This window comes from Salmo trutta, chromosome 19, assembly GCF_901001165.1.
Source record: "Salmo trutta chromosome 19, fSalTru1.1, whole genome shotgun sequence".
Taxonomy (NCBI): domain Eukaryota; kingdom Metazoa; phylum Chordata; class Actinopteri; order Salmoniformes; family Salmonidae; genus Salmo; species Salmo trutta.
Window position 1 is genome coordinate 46608109 of NC_042975.1, and position 13009 is coordinate 46621117.

Here is a 13009-nt window from a genome sequence, read left to right on the forward strand (position 1 = left end):
TATATTAAACACATTTTATGAGCCCTGCATTAAAGACATTTTATGAGGCCAAGCCCAAAAAAGCCCAAATTATTGTCTTCTTATCCAGTACATAGCCTATGTTATAGGTTACCGCACATTTCGCACGACAGAAAAAACATAAAAGCTGATGTAGCTATGTTTAAAAACAAGGTGACCCCCAAAAGCCAGATGGAGATATGTAAGTAAGACATGCATCCAGTCCTTATATTACCGTAGCATATGCTGCAGCAAATGTAGGGACCACAATGGAAATAAGTACCCGACTTTATTGTGCAACCCTGGTCACTTTCACAAATATTTGTCTATAGGCCTAAAAATGTTCATGACATTCAGATTGTCAAGCCAAGCCTTCGATACTGGGTAAGCCTACAAGGTAGGGAGGGATGTTTTTTCTGTTTGTCGAGATTGACATAGTCTATTTATTGTGTTGTTGAAAACACAAACCATGTTGGTATGTTTTGTTTAGACCTATTGGTTGTGTGGTGCATTGGCACAGTAACCTGTTGGTGGAAAATTTGTTGTATACATTTTATATAGTTATAAATATGGCATCAAAATTGAGAAAATCTGATTTCTCCCTTGCTGATCATTGTCTGCAAACGGCTCTGATCGTGAAGTAATGAAACATGTAGGGAGAGTGCAATTTGGATCTGGCAAAAAATACTTGAATCAGTTATAGAACCCATTGCCCTTCATGGTTAGCGACCCATGGATATCTACTTTGTTTTTGTGGCACAGTCAATGCCACCCAGGGGCTACGGGACAGAAGGTTGAGGGTTCGCCGACCACAACACAGGCGCTGCACTCAATTCAATTTCAATTTAAGGGGCTTTATTGGCATGAGAAACATATGTTTATATTGCCAAAGCAAGTGAAATAGATAATAAATCAAAGTGAAATAAACAATAAAAAATGTACAGTAAACATTACACTAACAAAAGTTCCAAAAGAATAAAGAGATTTCAAATGTCATATTATGTCTATATACAGTGTTGTAATGATGTGCAAATAGTTCAAGTACAAAAGGGAAAATAAATAAACATAAATATAGGTTGTACAGTTGAAGTCGGAAGTTTATACACACCTTAGCCAAATACATTTAAACTCAGTTTTTCACAATTCCTGACATTTAATCCTAGTAGAAATTCCCTGTTTTAGGTCAGTTAGGATCACCACTTTATTTTAATAATGTGAAATGTCAGAATATGTCACGCCCTGACCTGAGAGAGCCTTTTTATGTCTCTATTTAGGTTTGGTCAGGGTGTGATTTGGGTGGGCATTCTATGTCTGTATTTCTATGTTGGGGATTGCTTTGTTTCGGCCGGGTATGGCTCCCAATCAGGAACAGCTGTACATCGTTGTTGCTGATTGGGAGTCATACTTAGGCAGCAAGTTTTTCCTTTGGGTTTTGTGGGTAGATGTTTTCTGTTTAGTTTTGTAACCTGACAGAACTGTTGCTGGTCGTTTTTGGTTTATTTTGTAAGTGTTCATTCGGTCCATTAAAATCTTTCAAGATGAACACATCCTCCGCTGCACCTTGGTCTCATTTTGACGACGGCCGTTACAGAATAATAGTTGAGAGAATATTTTATTTCAGCTTTTATTTCTTTCATCACATTCCCAGTGGGTCAGAAGTTTACATACACTCAACTAGTATTTGGTAACATTGCCTTTAAATGTTTTAACTTGGGTCAAACATTTCAGGTAGCCTTCCACAAGCTTCCCACAATAAGTTGGGTGAATTTTGGCCCATTCCTCCTGACAGAGCTGGTGTAACTGAGTCGGGTGTGTAGGCCTCCTTGCTCGCACAAGCTTCTTCAGTTCAGCCCACAAATTTTCTATAGGATTAAGGTCAGGGCTTTGTGATGGCCACTCCAATACCTTGACTTTGTTGTCCTTAAGCCATTTTGCCACAACGTTGGAAGTATACTTGAGGTCATTGTCCATTTGGAAGACCCATTTGTGACCAAGCTTTAACTTCCTGACTGATGTCTTGAGATGTTGCTTCAATATATCCACATAATTTTCCTGCCACATGATGCCATCTATTTTGTGAAGTGCACCAGTCCGTCCTGCAGTACAGCACCCCGACAACATGATGCTGCCACCCCCGTGCTTCACGGTTGGGATGGTGTTCTTCGGCTTGCAAGCCTCCCCCTTTTTCCTCTAAACATAACAATAGTCATTATGGCCAAACAGTTCTGTTTTTGTTTCATCAGACCAGAGGACATTTCTCCAAAAACTACGATCTTTGTCCCCATGTGCAGTTGCAAACCGTAGTCTGGCTTTTTTATGGAGGTTTTGGAGCAGTGGATTCTTCCTTGCTGAGCGGCCTTTCAGGTTATGTCAATATAGGACCTGTTTTACTATGTATATAGATACTTTTGTACCTGCTTCCTCCAGCATCTTCACAAGGTCCTTTGCTGTTGTTCTGGGATTGATTTGTACTTTCGCACCAAAATACATTCATCTCTAGGAGACAGAACGCATCTCCTTCCTGAGTGGTATGACGGCTGCGTGGTCCCATGGTGTTTATACTTGCGTACTATTGTTCGTACAGATGAACGTGGAACCTTCAGGTGTTTGGAAATTGCTCCCAAGGATGAACCAGACTTGTGGAGGTCTACAATTTCTTTTGATTTCCCCATGATGTCAAGCAAAGAGGCATTGAATTTGAAGGTAGGCCTTGAAATAAATCCAGAGGTACACCTCCAATTGACTCAAATTGTGTAAATTGGCCGATCAGAAGCTTCTAAAGCCATGACATAATTTTCTGGAATTTTCCAAGCTGTTTAAAGGCAGTCAACTTAGTGTATGTAAACTTCTGACCCACTGGAATTGTGATACAGCGAATTATAAGTGAAATAATCTGTCTGTAAACAATTGTTGGAAAAATTACTTGTGTCATGCACAAAGTAGATGTCCTAACCGACTTGCCAAAACTATAGTTAACAAGAAATTTGTGGAGTGGTTGAATGACTCCAACCTAAGTGTATGTAAACTTCCAACTTCAACTGTATTTACAGTGGTGTTTGTTTCTCACTGGTTGCCTTTTTCTTGTGGCAACAGGTCACAAATCTTGTTGCTGTGGTATTTCACCCAATAGATATGGGAGTTTATCAAATTGGAGTTGTTTGTCCCATTTTGTGAATTATTGGTAGGCGAGCGGACCCCAGACCTCACTAACATTATTATTAGTTTGAATGAATTCTATGAGGGGGAGGTTGTTCGATTTAGGCCTAACTGTCTCCAAATTGAGCTGGAATTTAGTGCAAAGGGATTTGAGAAATGTGATTGGTTGACGATAGTCCTATGACATTGGCCTACTGTCTCGTTTTTGCGCTGCACAAAATATCAGATCTCAACAACGATTGGATAAGCGTTTAACATCACCAGTACCACATCCTTATGATATATTTTCATAAACGCAACGTGATTATAATACACAGGTTGCAACGTCTGACTGAAATACAGGACAACGTATTTTTCTAAATTAGTGTTGTTTGAATGTGTTGATAAAATGCGGGACGTGATTGTTTGGTTGAGGGGCAATGGGCCAAAATTCGGAACTGTCCCACATAATCCGGGACATGTGGTCACCCTACCCCTTATTTTTCTGTTTGACGTTCATGTGTGAGTCTTGAACGCGCATATCCTTCTAGTACGGCGTTTGCAGGAGTAGTGCCAACGGGGAGTGGCCAGCCAGCTGCCCAAAACAACAGCAGAACAACTAGGCAACTGGCAAGTAAGACTTCTGCTCATCATTCCCTAAGAAAATGTATTTCTCGTTAAATATGGTAAATGCTGTGTACATTTAAACCCGTATTCTCTGGGACTTCATTCATACCGAAATAGCTAACCCGATGTGGTCGCAGTAATAGCTGTTGGTTAGTTTCAGCAAGCTGAAAAGCTGTTATCTACATTGGACTTCACGAGCTAACGTTACTTAGCTAGTTAAACGCTAGCTTTTGGTTGCACGACTACACGAGCCATTTCTTAAGGTCTGAAGTAAAATGTGTCACTGTTCAGAGAACAATCCGTTGGCAAATCAGGTTAATGTTATGTTTATGCGTGACGCTAATAAATCAATTCATTTGACCACCCAAAAAGATGTCAGCATCGAGCTAAGTTGGCTAACTACAGCCAGTTTGAGGAACGTTGAATGTATGACAGGCAACATTCAAACAACAATTTACGTTAATTCCCTGACTGTAGAATTGTGCTGAAGGCTCAATCGTCATGTTTAAATTCCACTGCCCATGTCATGATAGGTAACTAGCTAGTGATGCAAGGACTTTACAGCCAGTTGTCTTTTTACAGTAAATTTTAATATTTTGTCCTGGGCCTGTTCTTTAGTCATTTTAGCTAATGACCGTTTTGACTAGGATAGTAGGTATCCCATTTTGGTTATGTGACTAGAGAATGAGAAATAAGAACAACGTGGCAACATGTGATGTGTCTAAGCTAAGCACACACAAAAGCAGGCTACAGTTAAAGCCTAAGATTACTATCCAGGACATCCCTGAATAGTGTGCATTGAAAGACAATATGATTGTGTCAACATGAAACCAAAGCACAAACATGTGTGATGAAGTAAGTAAGTCACCGTTTGTTTTGGGTGGAGTGTAGCTGGGTAGAGCCAGGTGTGTATAGATTAAACACCTCAGTGCACAGCCAATGTAAAGTACTGTGAATTCTGTTGTCGCATAGGCCTAGCCTCTTTCACAGGCTTTCACCAAAGCACGGGCGCCTGAGGCTACTATTATTTCAAGTAGGAAGTGTCAATGAAACTGAAATATTTTATTCTACATATACAGGTACAGCACTCAGAGGAATAGAGTTCCTCTAAGTGGCACACCTTCCATCACATGCAACTATATTTTTTGGAAAATCAACTAAATAATGTAAAGTACCCTAATGCTTTTTTACATGACAAAAAATGATGAAACTGACAGAAATTGTGAAACTCATCCAGAACGTTGTGTCATAGGTTGAATGTCAAGGGGCCTGGTGCTCTCTTCTAAGTATTTTCTCCTGTGGCTGCTGCAAAGGAGAACCAGATGTCATAAACCAAGATTGAAGCCTCCCACATTTTGGGGGATTTAATATCTGTACAACCAATCAGCCATGGGAGTCTGTCCTGCTGTGTCCAGGTACTTCCGGAGGTGGAAGTATATGATACTGTTGCTGCTCTCGGTCTCCGTTTTGGCTTGGCTCGCCACTTTTGCCGGCGAAACCGTGAAAGCAATTCAGGACACCCATAGGTCAGCACAGACACTTGAGGATAACGCTGAGGTCCTGAGGGGGGGCATGCAATACTCATGGAAAACAGTGACGCAAGTCTTCTCCAATCCTCTCCCTGACACCCCACCACCAAAAGAAAGCTGTCCTGAGAAATCACCACTGCTTCGTGAGTAGGGCTACACAGTATCCACAGATGTTATTGTAAGCTTAATACAGGCTTTGCTATAGCTTACTTACTGATGATAATGCCATGTTACTGTGTACTTCCTTGTAAAGAACATTATGTGCAGTGTGGCTTACTTAACTTGGAGAGAAGAACATTGGTAATCAAGTGAATACTTGAATGTGCAATGTAGGGATTGTGTAACCGCCTGATTTATTACTCATAAACATTGCTAGACTGAGGCTCATTTTGATTATTTTCACATACTGTCGCCTATGTGGTAACAGTTTGCATGTAGCCTACATACAATGGCTCCTTGTTGACAGGAAGTGAACAACGGTTGTAATAAGGCTTACACCATATGGGAGGCAGATGGCACAGTGTTACAGTGGGTTTCCATCAACATAAATTCCTGTTTGAAGACGGCTTGTGTTTATGTCCGTGGCCCAAACAGAACGCACACGCACGTTTGTAATTATCTGTCCAGACCATGCTGTTTTTCAGTTCATGATATTGTATTTTAAATTAGTGCCATGTAAATATATTGCAATGGACTTTCTCCGTAAGACTTTACAACTTAGTCGTCTAGATTTTCATCATGCCTATTGTTTTCTGCCTACAGACGGAGCCCTGAAGCTGACATTCGAGGACTCTCTAACGCTGAAGGAGGTGGAGAGTGAGAACAGCGGAGTGGCTGAGGGCCAATACCAGCCTCCAGACTGCCTCGCCCAGCAGAGTGTGGCCATCCTCATCCCTCACCGTAACCGGGAGAAACACCTCCTCTACCTCCTGCATCACCTGCACCCTTTCCTTCAGAGGCAGCAGCTGCGCTACGGCATCTATGTCATCCACCAGGTATTACTCTCATATGAAGTTACACTACATTATGTAATTTCCTCAATTATATTTGTATTGATTTTTGAGCCGATAAGGGCTACAAACGTTGAAATTGAAAGAGGTTGATGTTTGTGGTTGATTTGTGTGTTTTGACAGGCTGGAGAGGTGACGTTTAATCGTGCCAAGCTACTTAATGTGGGGTACTTGGAGGCACTCAAGGACTACGATTGGGATTGCTTCGTTTTTCACGATGTGGATCTGGTTCCAGAGAACGACTACAACCTATACAAGTGTGACCAACAGCCCAAACACTTAGTGGTCGGCAGGAACGCCACAGGATACAAGTAAATAACTTAGCTCTCAACTCATGTCCACCTTTATGCAAAAGTAGGTAAATGTCTATATGCTCTCTCTGATGTGGCAGCTATCACTATAAATTGACTTTTCAAACCAAATTCACTTTTTAACATTTCAATTATTACCAACGTTCAATCAAAGTCCTGGGAACAGGTCTGTAATGTCTTGCTTTTTTTTGTTTTTGCTCTTGTAGATTGCGATACAAAGGGTACTTTGGAGGGGTGACGGCCATGACGAAGGACCAGTTTCACAAAGTGAACGGCTTTTCAAACACTTACTGGGGATGGGGTGGGGAGGATGATGATCTTCGCATCAGGTGAGACCCCTATTACTTTTCACCATGGTCAGAGCTGTGGTGGTCGTGAAATTTTGTCCACTGATTTTATTTTCATGCGAAAGTATGCCGGTCTCACGGTAATTGACCGTTAATTAGCATAAACGCATTTAGCATATCCAGGCCTCCACTCATACAAGTCGCTGATGCGCACCTTTGGAACATCTACATTTAAAAAAACAATAGTCTAATTCATCAATTTCATATATACCATCACAATAAATCCATTATTTATTTTAGTCAGGTCTAAAGGAACTTTATGATATGAAGAAAATCTATTTCAGAAGAACAGAATATGAGTTGGCCCACTGTAGGCCTATGTTATCTGGCTATGTTCCATGTCATATGCTGTAGACTTGTTCATTTAGCTGACAAGATATGCTTATAAGTCCCGTGCCATTAATTTATATGATTTTATAGTAAGAAGAATATAATTGAACTTAGCTGAATGAAAGGAGGATATTTTTCGCATTGCGTAGCAAGTGCTCATATGAAGTGGCTATGTTGAGTGTAAAAGTGATCATTTGAAACAGCTTCTATATGTTTTTTTTTGGCAACTTTAGTTGTGAATGATACAAACCTTAAAATGTCTTAGAAATCAAAACGTATATGGACTGCGTGGTGCGACTATAGGCTCTTTAATGATTTTGGAAGCAGCAAAATAAAGCTTGCGCTCTGTCTCTTGCCTCAGGCTCCACAGCTGTCCTTACAGCTGATCATATTTTCACATCAGACTATTCTCAATTTAATCTGGTCTTTACTAATTTGTCAAATTAGTTTTGATTTAGATTGGACCATTATCAAATGGGCAGGGGAATAAATACATCTGTATGTGCTCGAATAGCGAATGGAGGCCAAGCGCTTTCCCGTCGGTCCGTTTTGTAGGCTACTTCAGTTTTATAGCAGAGCATGTGCTTAATATGAGCAGCTGAGAAATAAATATAAGGACACTTATTTCACTCCAGGCGTCAACCACTGTTTGAGGTGCATGCTCTCGCTGCGCGACAGAATATATTTCGCCCAAACTCTGTATGCCATGGGCTCTCCAATCTTGTTCCTGCAGCTACCAAATGCTTAATTTGTGAAATCTGTTCAGGAACATCGATAGTAGCTTTTTTTTTCGTAACAACATATTTTACTAAACTGTTGTCGGGCTGTGCGCGTACGAGAAAGGAATAAAGGAGAGAGGAGGAGATGGAAATACTTTGCGGTGAGATGTTCAGTATAGCTAAAGGCATTGTTCCACTGAATTTAATTATGAAAATATTTTAAAAAATCCCTATTGTTAAGCTATTCAAAATCCAAATCAAATCCAAATTCACTAATTGTAGGCTAATGGTAAGCTGCCCTGCAGAGTCAATGAACCAACAGCATTGCTATATGTTCTCTCCCAGACTCATTCATAGATATTTTGGAGTGTAGTGTAAGGTAACCAGTCCATCCAGTATGCATAGCAATACAGTCCACGCTCAAAGGCGACTACTCGATTTTTGTTTAATTTTGGAGTATAGGCTAGACCGTTTATGTACAACAGACATCTTAAATCATTTTTGTTTTGTGTTTTTCAGCCTACCGCATATTACGCATGGCATTCTATAAGGGCACAATCATTTAATTCAGTTTCTTTTTTGGGCTCATAAGCCTATCCTTCCTTTGGCTGCCTTCCCTTCCAGTTCTCTGCTGCCAATGACTGGAACAAATTGCAAAAATCACTGAAGCTGGAGACTTATATCTCCCTCTCAAACTTTAAGCATCAGCTGTCAGAGCAGCTTACCGATCACTGTACCTGCTCACTGTACCTGCACACAGCCAATCTGTAAATAGCACACCCAACTACCTCATCCCCCATATTGTTATTTATCTTCTTGCTCTTTTGCACCCCAGTATCTCTACTTGCACATCTATCACTCCAGTGTTAATGCTAAATTCTAATTATTTCGCCTCTATGGCCTATTTATTGCCTTACCACCCTAATCTTATTTGCATTGATGTCAGTGGTTAGAGGGATAATAGAGCCCTGAGTACCAGGTCATTAGCCACCTTATAGTAGTTAGCAGTGCATAAAAGGAGATTAGCATGACCCAACGGTCACGTGGAATTTTACTGCGGTCATGACTCATTACTGCCGGTGTGGCGGTAATACGGGTCACCGCAACAGTCCGAACCATGTTGGCTTAATGTACAATTTTTGGACCTCACTCCATTTGTGTCCTACATCTTAGTCAATGCGGGATGTTATCGATTGATTTAATTTGTCTCTGATAGGGTGGAGCTCCAGAAAATGAAGATTATACGGCCACCCCCTCTTATAGCACGCTATACCATGGTATTTCATAAAAGAGATAGCGGCAACGAAATTAATAAAGACCGGTGAGTCACTGTGGACACATCAATTTATAAATTGCTTGCTGTAATTATAACCTATTATTCGTAATTTAATTCCTTTTATTGTGAAATTGTCTCCTTCACAGGATGCTCTTGCTAGGACGGACACCTCAAGTCTGGAGAACGGATGGCCTTAACACCTGCTCCTACAGTACTCTCTCAGTTGAGAGGCCACCTCTGTACATTAATGTCACAGTGGACATTGGCAAACCACTGCACTGAGGCTTCAGAGCATCTGTCTTGATTTACTGCATTGAATACAGTAATGGTGCTCTGGTATGTCCATGCCTACATGTTATGTACCTGCCCTAACAAACAGGGTCAGTGGCAGTAGCTGGTAAGCAAAAGTTTTCACTGTAAACCATTCCAAGCAGGGCACGTAATATTGCCAGGTCCTAATAACATAAAGTCTGGAAGCCCTTCAGTCAAAACTGGTAGGTCGTTTCTAGGGGTGAGAATAAAACCCAAATAAAATTTTCCTCTGCGATAGAGGTTTGCTGTGACTTGATTGTTTCAACAAGTATTTGCATTCTAATAGAGCATGTTGTCATGCTTTCTTTTTATTTAATTTTTTTTGTAAAGAATCCTGGATTTGGTAATTTCTTAATCTCTGCTTGTCAAATAAAAAGGGGAACCAAGAATTGCTCTCAAATCACTCATACATGAATTGATGAATGTAGAAGGTAAGATGGGGAAACAAGGGACAACATAGGACATAAGGAACACGTTTTCATATAGGAATCATTCTCTCATTTGTGAAAGTATGCTACATGGAAATTAATTGTAGTTTTTATGCAATCTTGTTAAAACAGCCAACAGCGATATCACAGTGTAGATTACTTCATTTTCTAGACACCACAAGTTTTCTATTTTGAATATGCTGCTACAAGATTTGTGAAGTAACTCGAACACTAATTTTGTCAAATGTCTAATATTGTAAAATACTTTGCTTATTTTGCCTTAATTCATCCAGTTGTAAAAGTACAAGAGGTCCATTCCTGTTTTTTTTTTTTTATTGCTGAGCTACACAGTTCCGGTCAAATATATTGCCACCCTTACATGATTCACTATTTATTCTCAAACAAGTTGAAATAAACCAAAACGTGTTCTTCACATGTGTATTTGTAGGTTTTACAACTGCGCAGGACTCCCCCAACAAAACCAACAGAAATTTAGATTTTTCACATCGAAGTCAAATGGCCTGCAATAACTTATTCAACATTCTAAATCATTTGGTTGGAGGCAAGTTCTCGTTTACTGTGTAATTTCTCACCTGTGGTAAGTTGCAGGTGCCTACATGGTAAAAATATCAATCCAACCAGTTTTAAATAGAAAAAAAACAAACATTCTGTCCATTGGAAAGATACAAGGGTTCCAATCCCCCCCGTCCGCCGTCTATCTAGGTCCTTGTGGGCCATCTTGAGTCAAAGCAAGCTGTCCCATTTAGGCTGTTAAGAGCCACCTACTGCCTTTGTGACACTTTCACCGTTTTGATCAAATGTATTCTTAGTCTATGCCTGTTTTAACAATGTTATTTATCAAATAGGACTATTGTGGTTAAATTTTTAATATATTTTAATATGGTTTTGGTATGGCCTGCTCTTTCACATATGCTTCTGTAAGTTATGCGTCATTCATATTTGCATGGTGTGAGGTTACAGCTATATGAGTAGTACTGTAGCGTTCAACATTTGTTTCTGTTGTCCTACTTTATCTGATGATTTATAAATGATTGATGTTTAGAATATGTTTTGGGATGCCATAATGACTGATTAATTAAGAGTGCCTTGTTCGGCGACACCTTTTCTCTCTTGAATCTAATCCTTTCAAAGTAACATTTTTACTCTTGTAGATTGTATTATAGGTGGGACTTGAGAAATACATTATCTATTTCTATAAACAAAGTCATTTTCAAGTGTGTTTTAGTTTGCAATGTAGTTTTGTGTAATGTGATTGTTTAAACAGTGGGTTGATGATACTGATTTGTAAAGTAGGGTCCTTAGCTGAACTTAAACAGAAAGTCCCTGTTCTTCACCCTCTACTTTGCTCTACAAATGATGGACAAGATGGAATGTAAAACGTTTTTTATCTACACTAAATAAAAATATAAACAATTTCAACAATTGTACTGAGTTACAGTCCAAAATAAGGAAATGAGTCAATTGAAATAAATTCATTAATGCCTAATCTATGGATTTCACATGACTGGGCAGGGGCGCAGCCAAGGGTGGACTTGGGAGGGCATAGGCCCACTCACTTCTGAGCTAGGCCCAGCCAACCAGAATTCTCTAAAATGACGTTGGAGGTGGCATATGGTAGAGAAATGAACATTAAATTCTCTGGCAACAGCTCTGATGGACATTCCTGCAGTCAGCATGCCAATTGCACGCTCCCTCAATTTGAGACATCTGTGGCATTGTGTTGTTGTTAGAGTGGCATTTTATTGTCCCCAGCACAAGGTGCACATGTGTAATGATTGTGCTGTTTAATCGGCTTCTTGATATGCCACACCTGTCAGGTGGATGGATTATCTTGGCAAAGGAGAAATGCTCACCAACAGGGATGTAAACAAATTTGTGCTCAAAATTTGAGAGAAATAAACGTTTTGTGCGTATGTAACATTTTTGGGCTCTTTTATTTCAGCTCATTTAACATGGGACCAACAATTTACATGTTACGTTTTATATTTTTGTTCAGTATAGTAGTTTGATTACAAGTTTGAAGGCTGTGCTCTGAAGAGAGCACTAGTTTCACCAGTCCAGTCTTGTGGAGGGAACCAAAGAGGGGAAGGAGTGTGATGTCCGAGCCTTTGTATGGGCAAAATGATGTCATCTCTTTTTCCTGTGGTGCAGAAAGAAAGCTTTGTTCAATGGAGGCTAGGATGGCCAGGGCACCAAAGGCTAACTTTTGACATTTGAAACATTAAGCTTTGAGCCCAGCAAACAAGATATCACATGATATCATAGAATGTAGAGTTTGAAATGTACTTCGCACTAGAGCAGACATAAAGAGCTTAAAATTATGATAAAACCACAGCAAAGCTTCCTACTGTACTATTAGCCAGCTGACCTCTGATTTTTTTTTTTACTAAGGATATGTCGAAACTATTGACTCCCTACTACGTGGGTTGTTATTTCAATGGCTCAGCAAGCCTGGTCACTTGACTGGAAACTTTATTTTAAGCCAAAACAAATGTTCAATTAAATGACCCTTAATGTCTAAAGACCTAGTGCTAAAGTTAGGGACCTGACAACATAACCTGACCTGGAAAAGCTATGGGCCCAAGTTATAGCTTTTACAACTATAAACACCCTTGTTTGACTCTACTTGACACTACCTAAGGAACAGCAAGGGCATGTGAATTCACTTGGTATTTGGTAGTGTACTTATTTCTTGTTTGAACAGGGAGGGCTACAAGACCATGCTCTTTCAACAGTTCTACAGATTGCCAAGAAACAATTTAAACCAAATCAAAGAAACGTATAGCTGTAGTCAGCCTATGTTCATTAAAGCTATAGTTTTATTCACTCAAAATTGTGTCTGTTTTCAGACCTCAAAAGTGATCTAAAGTGCTAAGTTTATTCCACATTCGACGTCCATCAGTTGCTTTAAAACGAAATGGAAAACCCTGAATGTCTTTCAACCAACCCAGTAGCTATGTATTTAGG

General features: G+C 39.9%; 1 protein-coding gene across 3 annotated transcripts; it reads left to right on the forward strand.

Moving 5' to 3' along the window:
* The first annotated feature begins 3455 nt into the window (after positions 1-3455).
* On the forward strand, positions 3456-11461 carry LOC115154807 (beta-1,4-galactosyltransferase 4). 3 transcript variants are annotated; one of them, XM_029701409.1, is made up of 8 exons: positions 3456-3766; positions 4839-4925; positions 5012-5431; positions 6051-6283; positions 6422-6609; positions 6816-6938; positions 9222-9326; positions 9428-11461. In XM_029701409.1, the coding sequence occupies exons 3-8, from the start codon at positions 5149-5151 to the stop codon at positions 9561-9563; spliced, it is 1068 nt and encodes a 355-aa protein (XP_029557269.1). In that variant the 5' UTR covers positions 3456-3766; positions 4839-4925; positions 5012-5148; the 3' UTR covers positions 9564-11461. The 3 variants fall into 3 exon arrangements, with proteins under 3 accessions (XP_029557269.1, XP_029557268.1, XP_029557270.1); XM_029701408.1 differs by lacking the exon at positions 4839-4925 and having other exon boundaries at positions 3457-3766; XM_029701410.1 differs by lacking the exon at positions 4839-4925 and having other exon boundaries at positions 3740-3818.
* Positions 11462-13009: the final 1548 nt, after the last annotated feature.

Excerpts from the sequence above, each read along its gene's own strand:
- LOC115154807 (XM_029701409.1), top strand. The coding sequence starts at position 5,149 with ATGGGAGTCTGTCCTGCTGTGTCCAGGTACTTCCGGAGGTGGAAGTAT. Across the intron at positions 6,610-6,815 it reads AGGAACGCCACAGGATACAA|ATTGCGATACAAAGGGTACT; the intron begins GTAAATAACTTA and ends TTGCTCTTGTAG. Across the intron at positions 9,327-9,427 it reads AACGAAATTAATAAAGACCG|GATGCTCTTGCTAGGACGGA; the intron begins GTGAGTCACTGT and ends TCTCCTTCACAG.